Raw genomic sequence first — 17,321 nt, forward strand, 5'->3', positions numbered from 1 at the left:
AAATTTACTTGACGAAAAAGGAGCCGGCTACTTTGGAGCGGCCATTTAAACTGGCCGATTTATGTTGAGCAAAACGAATTAAAGGCGCCGAAGCAAACGCAATCAGTTTGGTGCAGAACGAGCCGTAAGCAACCACACGAGAAAAGCATTTGATCATCAGTTGAGCTAGTTGTGTTGTGTTATGGTTGACCTCTGTGATAAGTTTGCTGCTGATGAAAGCTGCAAGTCTACTTGTATAAGGTATTTAAGCTTTTTGTTCTCTATTTTTAGTAATACGGGTGACTGTGCCACCGGCCCACAGACATCTGACAGCGAGAATAGTTTATGCCCGCCAAACCAATACTCTGACATGTATGATTTTGCGCCCACTTCAATGACACATTTCTAACAATAGTCTATTTGTCAAGGTTTTTATCTGCAAATGTTGTCGTTCTATCACCTGATAATCTCATGGCAGTTATTTAACGAGCATAAGGCAAGTTTGTTTTATGCTAAGACAAATTGAGGATTTCTGTGTTAGTTTTTTGCAATTATTTGTGGCAAGAATGACATTGTAGAGAGTGTGCTTTTCAAGTTTTTTTGTTATTTTACATTTAACCCGCATAATTAGTTTACAATGTGACCAGTAGCAAAGGTAAAGTGGCGTAAATTTAAAGTGGAAAGGGTGGATGACAAAGACGGTTATGTAGCTTCACTTCGGCCTAACATTTTTCGCAATTTCAAAACGAGAAGCTTTTTTAAAATGACCGGCATATTCAGGTTAGGCTATCAATCAATCGACCACGATTTATTTATAAAAATATAACACATTTAATGTTTGTGAATCGCAATAATAATAAAAAAGAAGGACAATAAAACAAAAATCAATAATATTTAGGCAAAACGAAAATGAAAAAGTGTGACGACACAACATTTTCTTTTACTTTAATAGACAGTCGAAAAAACTAGTTAAAATTCGTGATTTTTATGCAAATACAACGTTTGTCCAAAAGTTGGCAACATGTTAAATAATTGCCAAGGCACTTTAATTTAGACAGGAATACTATAGATAAGCTCCAGAAGAGCTAAAGAGGTTGGCACAGCGTGTAATAAAATTGTATTAACAACGAAAACATTAAACGAATATAAAGTTAATTAAATGGGTGCAGTATTGTAGCTGTATTTGGTTCCATCGTTTTACCACAGGTACGTTTTAGTCAACTATTTCTGTTACAATATGAAAGTATTGGTTGCAAATCGGTTTATTCAGTTGTTGTTTAGAGACTTACGACATCATTTGGATCATTTAAAAAAAAATAACTGGTTCTACAGAAAAGACAATGTTGTTATTCGCTCTCTTATGTAAAACAAAATATTGCAAAAACTATTTTATGAGAAAGAACTCAATTGCAATGAATCTGAAATAAAGTTATAGTTGTTTAAAGAATTTTGCCAAATCCGCAACGGACCTCCGACCTCCCTTTGTTGATCCCTGAGCTGACCCCTGGGGTGACCTTTGCGTTGACCCCTGAGATGACCTTTGCGTTGACCCCTGAGTTGATCTTTGTGTTGACCCCTGAGGTGATCTTTGCGTTGACCCCTGAGGTGACCTTTGCGTTGACCCCTGAGTTGACCTTTGCGTTGACCCCTGAGCAGACCTTTGCGTTGACCCCTGAGTTGACCTTTGTGTTGAACTCTCTGTTGATACCTGTTAAAGTAAAGAAACGCACTAATTTAGCAAAACAAACCCAAGTTATTTTGATATTATTTACATACGCGACTAAGGTTTCTTGTATTCATACAACATTTGGTATGACCAGTAAGAAGCATGTATTGGTACTTTAACGTCAAAATGTTCTTACATGATCTGCCCGATCGTCCAAATCTTGTCCAGTGTATTTTCCTTGGCTTTGACTTGCTTCTGGTTCCGCTTGCTTTTCTTGATATAACTGTGGAGACAGATTTTTAAGACGTTAATCGATTATGTAACGATTCTATGTTCTGTTTAAGTGCTTGATCAAACTACTTAAGAGTTACTCTTGGCGACAAAAATGCAGTACATGGGAATGCGCAAAACTGTTGTGATTACCTCGGTACATTGAGTACTCGTATTGTTGGTTTGGTCGGTTATTTATAAAAGTAAAACTTACTATAGCGGATATACGCGTAGCTGTGTAACAACATAAGGCGTCACTCAGACTAAAAAAAAGTTATCACATTTGAAATTAAAACATGCGCTTATCTGAAACGCAATTGCCACTATTTAAAAATACATGAAATGTCATTATACAAGTAAAGTCATATTAACCAATTACTCGTGGATGCGTTATTGCGCAACTCGCTCTACTCGTTACTCGCCCGAGCCTTGCTATCAAACTAAAACTTGCTATAGCGGATATACGCTTAGCTGTGTAACAACATTAGGCATCACTCAGACTAAAAAAATAAATTCACATTTGAAATTAAAACATGCGCTTATCTGAAACGCAATTGCCACTATTTAAAAATACATGAAATGTCATTACAAAAGTAAAGTCATATTAACCGAGTGCGCGCGGATTCGTTATTGCGCAACTCGCTCTACTCGTTACTCGTCCGAGTCAAGCCAAGCTGTTTCGTTCTGAACCCGAAGCTTTGTGTTTAGCTTTTCCTGCTTTTAGTTCTGCTTCTTAGTTCAGTCGAGCCTGGACAGATCCAAGCAAACTTGATCTCAGCGAGAAACAAGCGAATGCATTCGATCGCAAAAAGGTCAGACCTCCAAGCGCCTTACTTCACAACTTATTCGCCTGAACGCCACTAACTACCATCAAGCTGGAGATGGGTATTTGCAAATATCCCTATATTTTTTCATCTAAAGTTGTACATTCGATGCAACGGGAAGTATCGTTACGTCACACGTCTAAACACTGACGTCACTAGTGTCGCAACGTTGCCCCGGCAACATATTCCCAAATTATGAGTGCCTACCTTGCGCAGAGAATCCACATCAGCTTCACCGATGCCGCATCCTTCTAACTCCAGCTCTTGTACATTGTAGGCACAAGTTCGGAGGAAAGCGAGTCCTTGCGATCCCAAGTAGTTGTCGCTCAGCTCCAACTTCCTCATCTACATCAGCACAACATAATGTAAGATACAAGCACGTGTTAGGCTGCATACAGGTTCTAGCAAATTAAACAATACATATTTGCAACTTACACCAAAAAAAATGCTATTCGAAATATGTCAGGTAACAACTCTGGTATATATAAAATCTAATATCTCTGCAATAATTTTATGGGACATTGGTGAACTATAGCAGCTGAAAATGATTGCATGCCTTGTGATTAAATATTTTGTCATTTTTCATTAAATCCACAATTTGCGTAAAATCAACCAGATCCCGGGTCATTTTTTCCAGCTACGCGTTTTCTACACCCGCTCAATTATTTCTACATAAGTTTTATAAAACACGCGAACATGGCTCTTCCAAACTTCATTTTTTCTATTGTTTCTATGTGAAAGCAAAAATATTTCGCAATACCCGCGAACACGCCAATTTAAGTTATGTTTCTAGTATTTCCTAGCCCACTTGAAAACCGGTTATCTATGGGCGCCGTGCGTCTTATCGCAACATAGAAAATTAAACTTTCAGCAACCTAAACTATTCAAAGGCAGTTTTTCACGCTATTGCTTTTACGTCTTGAAAAAGTCAAGTTTTGACGAAACGCTATGTCCGTTACTTGTGACGTCACGATTTGGCGTAACATTGTGACATCATACCTGCAATTTTTTCATTCGCCCTCAAACAAAAATCCCGCAGTAATTACTTACTTTTGGTGACATAAAATTCCGTTTACCAAAAATCTTTTGTTTTTTTGTTTTTGTTTATCCACCTCAATGTCATTCCAATATTCAACACACCCTTCATTTCAACAACACACACTTACAGGTCGATCCATTCGTGATATGGCGTCAGTTAAAGGTTGCAGATCGGAACCAGCGATTTCGCAAGCCCATAATTCCAGCTGGTTGATGTTGTGTACAGTTGTTGCCAGGCAACTCAAACCATGTGAATCCAGCTTGCTTTCATACAGTCCCAACAATTCCATCTATGAAAAGAAGTTTTAATTGTTACGTATATCCCCGCTATAAGCGTCAATAACATCCAAGGTGCTGTCTGTTAATCCTGGACCATGAATGCTTGCAATAGGGAGCATTTGCCCCCTCAACATCGGGAATAATATGGGATAAACAAGAAACTGTTGTGTCTTTAACGCAAAATTATTTTTTTGCCGGGTAGAATACGTTGCTATGCCCCCCTCCCCCCCAACAAACTGTATTTTTTGCTCAAGTAAATGCATTTTTTTAGCGTTCCGCGCGAATCTAATTAGGTTTCTAGGTTTAGCCCACTTTGATCAAATTGTTTTAGCCCAAAGGCGTCGTGCGTCTCATCGCACACTCCAAAATAAAAGTTTGGGCAACTTAAACAATATAAAGGCGTTTTTGGTCATTCCCTCTTGCTTCCCCCTACGAAAAACTATTCGGTATTTTTGAATTACATATCAGTGAGACAATTTAAAAAAAACTAAAGTATCTACTGTTGGCGGCGCGAAGCGCGAAAAATTGACTTTATCAAGTTGATTTTGACAATTGTGTTGTGAGGGCATTGACTCCACAGCAGTAACAAGACTCCGTAGAAACTACGTAATAAAGTCGCCTGCAGCGCAAAAATTAACCATTTCGTAAATCATGTTTCAAAAGTTGTGACGACACGCAACACAAAAATATTATAGATTCGCGCAAAGCAGTTGCATCCCCCAGTTGCTGAGGTGTTATTATATTAAAATATGAACAAATATTGTTGGATAGGAGGATAACATTTATCGTTTATCTGCAACTCAGCCAAACTATATTTGAATAGGGCCGTTATCGTTCGGGAATATGTCTATTTCAGAAAATAAATATGTCGATTAGACAGAAAACATGCAGTGGTAATCACAGGAAATTTTGTCAAAACTATAACTGTAGATAATTTGCAGAAAATATGCAGTTTTAATTAAAGTTGGCAAAAAAGTGAGTTAGTAACTAAACATAATCAAAATCGGTCGTAAAAAGTAGCAATTAGTCTAAAATTCGAGAAAGTTTCCTAATCCATGAATTATATCTTCAGTTACTTAACTACACACGTGTAATTTTAATGTAAATGAAAGGACACCGTAAAAACGGAATAAACACAAAACGAAACCATTAAAATCACTTTTATGTCGAGGCCCACGCATGTGCGGTTAATGCTAACGTATTTACTTGTCACAACTAACATAAACATACGGGATGGTTTCTGCTTGAGATGGCGTCAGTTAGAGCTTGCAGATTTGACTTAGCAGTGTCGCAGATCCACAACGTCAGCTTGTTGATGTTGCTTGCACTTGTTGCCAGGCAACTCAACTCACGTGACCCCAACTTGAACACGATTAATTCTTCCATCTACACAAAATATAGTTTGCTGTGTTAACGAGGTTTTAATCTTACTGATAAAACCTATTCAAACTGCTAAATACAGACAGAGGTCGAATTGATTGTAAACCGGAAAACGTTGTAAATGCTAATTTTAGATTCTACTCGATAAATATTTGCGCGACCAATTGTTCTAAAGAAATAAACACATCAAACGTACACGACACGTGATTCATCATTATAGTCCGAGTTACGCAATAATTTCTATATTTAAAATATATTTCTTTAACGAAACATATTAAAATATAGACTTAGTTTACCATTGCTAAATCATTTCGTGCCGATTAACCCGGAAAACATTACGAGAAAGAACTTGACTTATTTAGCTTGATATCGGTTCGAATTCGCTGTTTCGGGCATCTTTAGGTGAAAGACAGTCGAGTATTGTACCAGGTGGTGGGATAATGAAATCGGTAATATTCGGATTGACTAAATATACCGAAGAATTTCATAATTCAGTTCAGTCATTTTACAAAATTTGATTTTCCAGATTTTTGAACCGTGTTCGAATATCGAGTATTATGTAACGGAATGTGAAATCTGCATAAAACGTCACAAATTGTCTTTCCAAAAATGTCGTTTTTATTCAGTTGAATTGACAAGTAAATGTGTATGCATCTTTCATGGCTTCGTAAACTTACTGGACACAAATCATCATATTCGCTGAATGACGGAGAAACAAAATTAATTTTTTAATGAAATTAAGTTGAAAGTCAATAAACTTAACAATTAGGCGAATTATAATGGCGGCAATTACTCGAAACCGGATAGATCGCTCTTATAACGTTTTATTTTAAACTGTACTTAATTGAGTCGTTGTAAAAGTTAAAATTCCATATATTTATGCGCTCAAAATTATTTTGCTAAAATTCCTAATTACAGTTTTAAAACTCGAACTGTGGTTTAATGTACCTGAAATTCGCTTGCTTCAATTGTTGTTTTTTTATTTATAAAAAATTGCTTTTTTATTGGTGCAAAAAATTATCCCTCATTAAACACGAAACTTGCGTTTAAACGTTTCCAGTTAGTATCATCAACGAAATAATAAAATCTTGATGGTGACTACGAACATCCCAAACACTACCCATGCTTGGTGGGACTTTCCCCTGTGCAGTTTCACGCGTCCGCGTTTCACCCAGGGACTTCCCCTAACCGCTTGATTGTCGATAGTGTGATTGGATAATCGCGCCCGCCTCATCGCAATAATGACCATTGTGACATAAACATGTCAGTTGTTGCACGTAAGTAAACTTACAGGGGTTTCTCTGCGTGCGATTGCTTCGGTAAGAACCTCGAAACCGGACAGATCGCTCCTATTGCTCAACACAAGGCGGTTTATCTTATGGACGCAGGTGGACAAGGCAGTGAAGTCACGTGATCCAGTTGTCGTCACACTTACTTCATCCATCTACAAAATAACAACAAGATATGTTGGTAAGAACGCTGTCCCAGATAGATGAGGTTCTTAAACTTATACGCCGATCAGTTTGCCTCGCCCGCCATTGTTGGCTACCTTTAGTCAATGACGTGGTTAAAAAGTGTAAGCAAAGTCGCTGAAGCAAAAATGCGGGTCAATATGACGTTTTATTGTAAATTGTAATTAATTTAGTCATTTGTAGAGCTAAAATGTTATATATATATGCACTTAGAAACAATTTCACTAAATTTCCTAGTTACTCGGCTGTATAGAGTACGCACATTGTTAAGGCATGAGATCCGAACAGTTTTAAACTCAAACTGTAGTTATTGATCCTAAAAATGCGCTTGTTTGAACTTTGTTTTATTTAAAACATTTCTTTTGTATTTGTAAATTAATTATCTCCTCATTAAACACGAAACTTGCGTTTAAACGTTTCCAGTTAGTATAATCAACGAAATAATAAAATCTGGATACTGAATTAAAAAACTTAAATACTTGCTGGGGGTGAAAGCGTTTAACGCTGTAGGGAAGACAGTGACTACGAAGAGTTTGGGGAGTGCGGAGTATAACATCCCAAATCTAATGTCCAATAACAAACTGAAAAACGTAATTTGTCGCGCCAATTAAGAGGGTTATATCAGAAAATAAAACAGAAAAGTATTAGTGTATAAAAAAAAAAAAATAAAAAAAATGCGTTTTGCGTTTTTAGCTAAATAGACTCAATTAAAGTCGCGCATGTTATTACGCAACAAAGTTGTACAAACCGCGTTGGTAATTTGTTCTAATTTCACCGGTTTCATCTCAGAGGCGAGCAATGGCGGTCTGTTTTTCGGCATAACAACGCCATTTAAACATCGTAACATCAGACCATGAATATTTTTTGCCGACTATACAGCAATATGTGTGCCATCAATTCTTGGTGAACAACAGGAAAGCAAACCGTTGCGAAAAAACAAGTTGTCCACTAATGTCAAAAAACTCGTGGACACTCTACTGTCATCATGCGGTGATAGAAGTTTAAAGTACCTTTAAGAGCAGGGGTCGGCAACCCCGCCAATAAAATTCATCCGGCCCTCCACCTCTTTTACAACTTGGCAAAAGGCCGTTGCCAGAATTTGTTGTCTATTTTAACTACATAAATGTAAAATTTTGCGCACTTTTTGCGCATTTTTTTCGGCCAAAATGCGAAGTTCATAAATTAGTAGTACTATCAACAATGGACGTTACGCTATCTTAGTATGTCTGATTGTATTTTATGGTGCTGCACACTAGTTCTTGTGTGGTTTGAATATGAAAATAAACTATATCGACATTTTAACGGTTCTATTTAAATTACATCATATCCTATTCAAATTACATCATAGATTAACGATTAAATTTTCCGCATATCTTTTTTTTCACTTTTATTGTTGGTTATGATTAGACTATGTTTATCGGCGGCAGCACACTCGATGAACCTCACGTCCTTTCGCTACCCCCGGGGAACATCAAATATTTGCACAATAGCTTTTCTTCGCGCTTGGCGCAAACGCTTTACCGTCCTTTTTTCAAATCTAATATATAAAATGGAAAAGTTTGTTGGTCAGCATGTTCGCGTTTTAGGGAAACAGACAGAGAAACGTATGGCTCTTATTGCTCCTTTTAAGCGAGTCGCCTGGCAAGTCGGTAAAATAGAAAGAAACTCGTGTGCTCCCAGAAAGAAAAAACAATTTTTTCTTTCTATGAGAGAAAGTCTCGCATCTCAAGCGAACGCCGTCGCAAACCGGTCACGGGTGAGTAATTTTTATACCATTTCAAAAACATCACACAACGTTCATTGCATGTTAACTTGAAAGAGCGGGCGTGCGACTTGCAGAACCTTATGACGAAACGGGTTAAACCTTTTCACACATTTATAAGGCAATAACCTGCGTGAAGTAAATTGCCTTGGTAAAAATAAAGTTTCATGTGGAAAAGTTTATATCGCGTTTATTGTAGCGGTTTGACCTTTAAGCAAATTTACTTTTAAAAGAAAATTTTCTTTCGTTGGACGCAGTATGGGTTTTACGTATTTGCTTGAATTTCGCCAATTTGAATTATTGCTGCTACTACTTTTTAAGCGATTTTCCATCGATATATGTCACGGGTTTTCGTTAGGTAAAATATGCGAGTCGTGTTTAGTAGCTCCATTTAAAAAAACACACAACGTTGCAATTTTTTTGTTGTAAATACCGCAATTTTTTTGTAATTATCGGCTATAATGTACGGCTTCAGCCAGCTTATACAATGTTGGTAACACGTGAATTAGTGATTTTTTGTGACCTATTTCAGACACAAAAGTGCTTTTTAGGTTATAAGTTAATTTTTCATCTTTACACTGTTTAAACCAAATGAACAATTTACTGGAAATTTACGGCAACAAAGCATTAGATCTTTAAAGCCACGCAGATATGTCACAAAGTTAAACACGCCATTCCGCTTTCACATTAATACCGCTTTTACACAGGCTGTGGGGTGTTACTCTGATTGTGGGGAAGCATTAGGTTAATCGATTTTAGACACACGATATGACCTAATAATTAAATTTCTATTTAGTGACACGCAGTGCAAGCGCTTATACCTTTTTGCAGTTTGTTTAACCACGTAAAAGTCTAATTTCACAGGTTTTCGTTACGAAATATATGCGAGACGTGTTTAGCCAAGTTTGTGTGTTTACAGGGACGCCGGAGCGATTGCAGGGCAAGGGTGGCGACTTTTTTGGTAAGGGCAACATAGACCGCAAGCGAGCGTAACGAGCCGAAATATTGGGGGGTGCGGGGGTATTCCCCCGGCAAAATTTTTGCGGCCACGCCCTCTAGATTGGCTTAAAATGGTACCAAAAATGTTTTAACAAATGTCAAGGATGTCATTTTACGAAATTGTTTGCATTATTCCGTAGCTCAATCCCTACCCCTTTTGTGATTTCCGTCGCATAATATTTAACGTTGTGAAAGAAATATATAAGGGCACTTTTCCCCCCACTCTTGCCCCCGGCAAAGGGCAGGAGGGGCGCTTCCCCGCTCCCCCCCCCCCCCCCGCGCGCTTACCCTCTCCGGCGTCCCTGTGTGTTTAGTACCTCAATTAAAACAAACACACACCGTTGCAGTTTGGTTTGATGTTAAATACCCCAATATTTTTTTAAATCATCGGCTATATTTTGCGGCTTCAGAAAGCTTATACTATGCTGGTAACACGTGAATTAGTAATTATACGGCCACAGCGCGTTCGCGACTTTTCTTTAGTGACATATTTCAGACACAAAATTTTAGATACTGCTTTTTAGGTTACAGGCCTACGTTAATTTTTAGTCTTTAGTTTGTGTTAAACAAATTAAAAAAGTATTGGGAAATTACGGATACAAAGAATTAGATCTTTATAACCACGCAGATAAGTCATATAATTAAACACGACATTCTATTAATGCCGCTTTCACACAGGCTGTGGGGTGTTACTCTGACTGTGGAAAAGCATTAGGTTAACTGATTTTAGACATACGATATGACATGATTTGAATTTTCTATTTAGTGACACGCAGTACAAACGTTTAGGCATAAGCAAATTTGTTATGACATTACAACAATATGTTTGCATTATTTATGCCTCTTCAGAACTTTACACGCTATCCGTAACATAACTTTCGGGTTATTTACTGATTCCATAATTATAGGATATAACATGAGGCTGTCAGTTTAACATGGTACAACGTAATGTGCAATAGCAATAAAGAGAACTAGGTCGCCACTGATTAACAGTTATTATAATAAAACGCTCAAAACTCAACATTTTAGGAAACTTTTAAGTTTATATTTATTACGGCTCGCCGAGCCCGTTTTAAATTTTGGTCAGGTCCGCGACTAGAAAAGGTTACCGACTCCTGCTTCAGAAAGTTAAATGTTGTGTGGCTTCAAAACGGTGCAGGGTTCGTTTAGCGTTTACCGCTGCTTTGTTGCATTTATTTGAAAATAGTGTATAAAAATTAAAACTTAAAACAACAGTAAAACTTCACAAACCTTGTGTTTGGTTCTCGCCATTGTCTCCATCAACATTTCTAAACCGTTGCCGGTAAAGGTGACTGCTCTGTAAGTTTCCCCGATGCTGATGACCAACTCCCTTTGTGTTGCTCGAAGCACGTGACAGAGACTTGACACTTCACTGGGAAGGATCGTTCCACCCTTTATACGAAGCTCTCCAGGGAGGGAATCGGCCACTTTCGCGGTGATTTCTTCATCGTTTGATTCCTGCGCCAAACTGCAAAGCTTAAACAAATCGGAGTTAAAGCTCGCGTCTTTGTTTGATAAAAGTTGAGATCCAAGCGAATCAATCAAGCCTTTCAGCAAACGTTTCTTGCTGGCAACATCGGTGGAAGAGATTTTAAAAATAGGCTTTAGCTTAAGGTGGAGTCCCGTATTTAGCAACCCGAAAAGAAACCGAAGCACCATTTCCCACGTATTACTTTCCATGCTTTGTAGCAGCCCAGAAAATGTAGCCAGGTCTGTATCGAACAACAGCTTGAGTGATGTAAAAAATTCTTGCCACAGCAAATGAATAAAGAAGAATACTTTATCCCCTTCCAGTATACGAAGGTTGAGGTCGCTAGAGAAAACTTGCATGTTAAGAAAGTCCTCCATTCCTTCAGAATTAATTCCGACTTCATCAAAGACTTCTTCGTCGAACATGATCTTGTCGTTGAGCATTCCGTGTAAAGCCAAGTCTGAAAGTTTGCGCAAAATTCTTGGATGTTCCTTAAACTTAGGCGAGCGAATGCAATCAGCCACAAAAGCCGCAAACACATCTGTGAGCGTAAAAGTGCCATCTTTAGTGCCATGCTTTATGATGTAAGGAGCGACTGTTTTGGCAAATATAGGAAGAAAGCACAAAGCCTTTGCATGTGGGTTTTGATCAAGTGACTTGGTGACTTTTTCATAATCTTCTTTCTCTGGGCAAATTTGTCGGAAATACAAATCTTGAGAGGTTTCGTTAAAGCCGATTACCTTGACTACAAAGTGGGGCTTGCAACTTGGATGTAGCTTGAGAAAAGCTCCCGGTCGTGAAGTAAGCAGCTTGTGAGCATTTGGAAGAATGTCGCCACGAAGTAGGTTTTGCAGAATGACAACCGGCGTTGCGCGATCGTACAATCCGATCACTGGAGCATCCAAGTCAAGATCCTTGAACCTAGGTTCGTCCAAACCATCCAGGAAGATAAACAGCTTGTTGGATTTGGAAAGTCTTTCCAGTATTTGATCATCCATTTCCTTTGTGTGTTTCAAGTTTGGGTTGGATGACAGCAATTCTAGAACACCCATTTCTTTGTTAAGATTTAAAGTCTTTAGGTATTTAAAAAGCCAATATCCCTTTTGATCTGCTGGTAATTCATCTGCAAGCTCCGATAGTGTCTGTATAGTAGCAGTAGTTTTTCCAATTCCAGCTATTCCAGTCATACCGACCACATTGCCATGCCTCTCCACGTAATCGTCATTTGCTGCTTTATTTCTAAATTTCTTACTTTTGGCTTCATCGATTGCTTCTTGTTTTGCAGCAGCAAATAGTTGGTTGAGTTTAAGCATGGTTGAGTTGTCCTGGTTGTCTCTGGGTTGCTTCAATCCTTTTAAACCAAACTCCTCTAATGGTGCTTGCGAATCCCGAATGATGTCAAGAGGAACTGGGTTGCTTGGTAGAGTTCCGATGACCTTGTCAGCTGCTTCCTGAGACTTTTCTTGCCATGATGCTTCTGAGTAATATTAATATTATTAAACTTGGTTAATTTTATATCCACATTTTTTACATTAAGGATGGCTTTGACTTTTAATCTCTCTGTCATTTAGCGTGGGCTGTCTCGGTAATAAGCAGCTTACAAAGGCGTGCGTTAAAGCCATATGTGACGTTAAGGACGTCCTCTCCAACCTTAAGCGAAACGTTAACTTTATAGCGCATCAAATTACCAAACTTTAAACCTTAGCAAACAGCAGAACCCTAACAAAAGACTAAAGGCGGGCTACTTGGTTTGCACTAACGTTTACCTTCATCTGTGTCCAGCTTAACAGTCCAACACTTAAATAGCTATGGCGATATGATAAAATGACTTAGGATGTTATTACAAGCTGTGTATAAAAATACCAAAATCTCTACTTGTTTAACTATTTTGCAGTAGCGAGTTAGGAACCGATGAGGCATTGCAAATTGTAAAGATGAAGTATTTACACCCACGAATGTAAAAAAATTTGCGGAGCACGGGTTCAGGAGTCACAATATGAGAAACAGAGAAAGATTTATTTTTTACCGATTTATTGACGTTTGGTCTACAGAATATTATTGATATTAAACCAGGGAGTCGAACCGGAACCGAACCGGAACTTTATGAACCGGTTTTGGGTCAATTTTTTTCGAACCGTAACCGAACCTGAACCGTATTTTGAACGTATTTAAGGAGCCGAACCGGAACTGAACCGAATAATTTGAAACAACATGAACCTTAACCGAACCCGAACCTTTCAACAAAAGCGGTTCACTCTAGCATGACTTCACAACTTATATTTTAAAGAGTCAAGTTATGCCATGTTCGAAATTTTATGAACAAATTTGAATTTTGATTAAATAAAACTCTTATTTTTTATTTTTTAGATATTTCAATAATGAGTTGCTGTTTTTTTAATACGTCACGTTACTTCGATTAAATGACTTACTATTCAAAAACTATTCTCTGCATTTGTTGACCCACATTTTTAGATTTAACGCAACTTGTATTATATCCGAACCAGAACTTTATGAACCGGTTATCAAATAACATTGGTTGAACCGGAGCTGAAGCGGAACTTTTAAATTGCTCAAAAGCGAAACCAGAACTGAACCGGATTCCGAAAAAATCCTTGAACCCGAACCGAACCTGCACCGGAAAAGTCAAACGGTTCGACTCCCTGTATTAAACCACGCGCGTCCCCTTGTTAAAGTATTAAAAGTTAGTAAGGAATAACCTGTCTTACTACCCAAATTTAACTTGTTATTTTGTAACTTTAGTTCAAAATGCAATTTGGGCACGCTTTGATTCTAGGTACTGATTTGTGCTATATAAACATATCCTACAAAAATGCTGCTTAATACAAATTAATAAGTAACAGTTTGTTCTCGTAGATAAAACATAAACAATTTGCTTAATCGTGAAATACAATCAGCCATTGGAAATTCATGTAGCATTCTATATATATATTTAGAAACCAGTGGTCCCATATGCTTACCTTAATTCGAATGAATATAGCATTCTATAGCATTCTATATATTATCGTTCATTTTGATTGACTTAATGTTAGTGCTACAATTGTGTGATTATGGTTAATAGTTTAATAAAGTGACGTTTAAGAATTTTGCATTTCTACATGTTTGTGTCTCACTGTTATGAGTAAACGTTATCACTAACCACTGTTAGATGAGGGCGCTGCTGAGTCATGAGCCACATCCGGTCTTGGTTGGTTTCGAGCGTTAATGAAGTTGCCTTGAACGATAACTTGATGTATTGGACCACGATTCTGTATGTCACCGATATTTACATGCTCGGCATTGATTGGCTGGCTGTTTCCAGGTGGATTCTGTGGCGAAAACGTTGATGCTGTTAAACTTAAGTGTATTTGTGATTCAACATCCAAATATATATTTGTTAAACACGAAAAGAAACAACTCTAATAACAACATTACAAGATAACTGGTTTTTGTCCTCACAAATTTTACAAAATAACAAAAAGTTACAAAACCGAAAATATAAAATACAACAAAACATTTAAAAATACTAAAAAATATTGTGACTATGAAGCTAACTTTCCTTCCCGCGCAAACATAGTTCTCCGTATTTTACTGAAATATGTATCTCTTACCAATTGTAAATTTTACAATGTTTTATCTAAATATAAATAGGGCGGCAAAGCAAAGCACTCTATAGCAGGGCTGGGCAAACTGGGCTCTCCGGCATGTTTTTGGTGGCTCTTCTAGTTGAATCGTAAAAAAAAATTTGTAAAGGTTACCAAGATACCGTTTATAAACCTTTCTCTCTTTTTCTTTTCTGTATTTAAGCCAGCATTCCGTTTATGACGTAACACTAGACATAAAGTCAAATAATATAGTTCGATAGGCTCTCTGGTCCACATTTGACGCGTGGGTCTTTCCAAGTTAAGCCAATTTAAAAATTCTATGCCACACCAACTTTTATAATAAAGTGCAATGAATGTACGGCTATGACGCGGCCCATAACTACATGCTAACACTAAGCTATTAAAAGTAACTCGCGGCCCACTAAAAATGTTTGCCGACCACTGATTTACCGTTTTTGTATTGAAATAATTTCGTAGCTCTGTTGTGCTATTATTTTCTGCAAATGGCTCTTCCATTGAATACATTTGCCCACCCCTGCTCTATACTATAACCTAGTAAAAATCAGTCGGACTTTTGTTAACGTTGCTGCAACTTGAAAAACTTTCACGGACCCACAGAAAAAACTTTGGATTCCCGTTTGTTCTTGAATCTAGAGTTTGCGTAAATTGGCAACAAGACAATACTAGATAATGATGTCGGAAGTCGAACACATACTTTCACTTTAAACTAAATCCTCGATCACCAATTTCGTAAAAATTTTAAACCTTAAAAGTAAGGGTGCTATGTGGGTCAAGTATAAAGGACAGATTATTTAAACGAAAAAACACCGCATGATTTTGTTATTTAGTACGAAAAAACTTACTTGATTTTCCATTTTGGTGCTAGTGTTTTATTGGTTGATCGTTGAACAGGTTTTTATCTAACATGAACAGGCTTGTCTGAAAAAAAGGAAAAAATATTAGTTTGGATAACAACTGTGCCTTACTTAAATATGTTGCTAAAAAACTCGTTTGAGGAACCAAAGTATAAAGCAAAAAAAGTCGAGGGGTGGTTGTACAACATTGTTATTTTGGTCGTTTTAACATTTCTTTATTCCATGGGCGAAATGTAACACCAATAAGTAAAAGGTCTGATTTAGCGAATGTAAATAATGGTCGACTGTAAGATTGTATTCTGTAAAATGGTAGGCAAGAGCGGAAGTTAACATCCAAGCTTTGATGTATATGGCTTGTAAGTCGTCACTGAGATACGAGCAAGATTGGCGCTGCGAGTTTTTCGCTCAACGCTTGGTAACGCTTGGTTTGTATAGTAACTCGTCCCACCAACCGTCGGAAGGTTTGGACAAAGAAGAGCTGAAACGTGATTCTTCACAATGACTTGGGACAAATATACGACGCACTGTCTCGCCGTCCTTGGAACCCCAAACTATTTAACGGTGGCTGTTTTTAGCTTCAACGGTTTTTTCCGTTAGAAACGCTACTGTTTAAAATTCGCTACTACAATATATTTAGTGCTGTTAAAAAGTAAATAGATTTTGTTGGGATAATGCATGGGTTATTTTGCATCTTAAGTGAAGCCTCTCGTAATTGTAATTAACCATTCCCGCCATGTGCCCAAGCGCGCGCGGCGTCGAGGCCCACATTATGACGTAACAAACGCGACGTCTCAAAACCGATTTTCGCCAAATCCACTTGAACCAAAAAGTCGTATTTATTCTTACGAATTAAAAATTGAATATATGAAGATTTGTAGTTTTCGAGAAACGTTGGTCAATATTTCGTTTTAGTGATTTAGTGATATCTTAGAACTCTTGGCGACACTCCACGTACTTAAAATACATACGTCAAAATTATTGCATTTTAGCAATTGATATATTGACGTTATTTGTGGGGCGCATTGGCCCGAAAATCAAGGGGAAAATACGTAATAATTCCGCACAAAAAACCTTTTTGCTTTTGAGGCTTTAAGTTCCCGACGTGTTACTTAAGGTACAATGAGCAAGCACAAAAAATATATAAATGTTAGGATAAGTTTGTTAAACTTTCGTTGGATAGAGCACCATTATGCGAAGGACGCTTTATCCAAAAATTGCGTAGAACTAACGAGAAAGACAGAAGAGATTCGCGCGAACCGCGAAAACATTTTCCATTTTAGTATTTAAAACAGTATAAAATAGAGTTTTGCGGGGTCATGACTAGATCGATCTCTGAAAAGAGTGTTTACAATACCCTACAACCAAACATGTAGAAACTAGCTCTTGTTTTTGCTTATATGTATTTTTGTAAAAATAAGCCGCCGACCGAATCCGGCCCGCTGGCCGTATGTTGCCCAAGTCTGCTCTAAGCGAAACGGTGATAAAGAGTAAAGACTTCGCCCGAATCCGGCGAGTCCGGCTTCAACTTTACAGCCTATGTTCGACCCATCCAACTAACTAAATAAGGTGGATATACAGCAATCCACTCATAGAATTGTAATATAACTCGGTCACCCACAAAACGTGGTTGGAAAATATTCTACTCTAAATGAGGCAACATATCGTTTATGAAGTTATTTAGAC

The 17,321-nt window shown here is 37.7% G+C and overlaps 1 protein-coding gene across 1 annotated transcript; it reads right to left on the minus strand.

The window, feature by feature from the left end:
- Positions 1-1,418: 1,418 nt before the first annotated feature.
- LOC146137316 (NACHT, LRR and PYD domains-containing protein 13-like) lies at positions 1,419-14,625 on the minus strand. The gene is made up of 8 exons (XM_083393856.1): positions 14,319-14,625; positions 10,921-12,638; positions 6,728-6,880; positions 5,287-5,442; positions 3,906-4,067; positions 2,947-3,084; positions 1,842-1,928; positions 1,419-1,661 (listed from the first exon to the last, which is right to left on the minus strand). The coding sequence occupies exons 2-8, from the start codon at positions 12,472-12,474 to the stop codon at positions 1,419-1,421; spliced, it is 2,493 nt and encodes an 830-aa protein (XP_083249982.1). The 5' UTR covers positions 12,475-12,638; positions 14,319-14,625.
- Positions 14,626-17,321: the final 2,696 nt, after the last annotated feature.

This window comes from Ascidiella aspersa, chromosome 7 (assembly GCF_963924565.1).
Source record: "Ascidiella aspersa chromosome 7, kaAscAspe10.2, whole genome shotgun sequence".
NCBI classification, from domain to species: Eukaryota; Metazoa; Chordata; class Ascidiacea; order Phlebobranchia; family Ascidiidae; genus Ascidiella; species Ascidiella aspersa.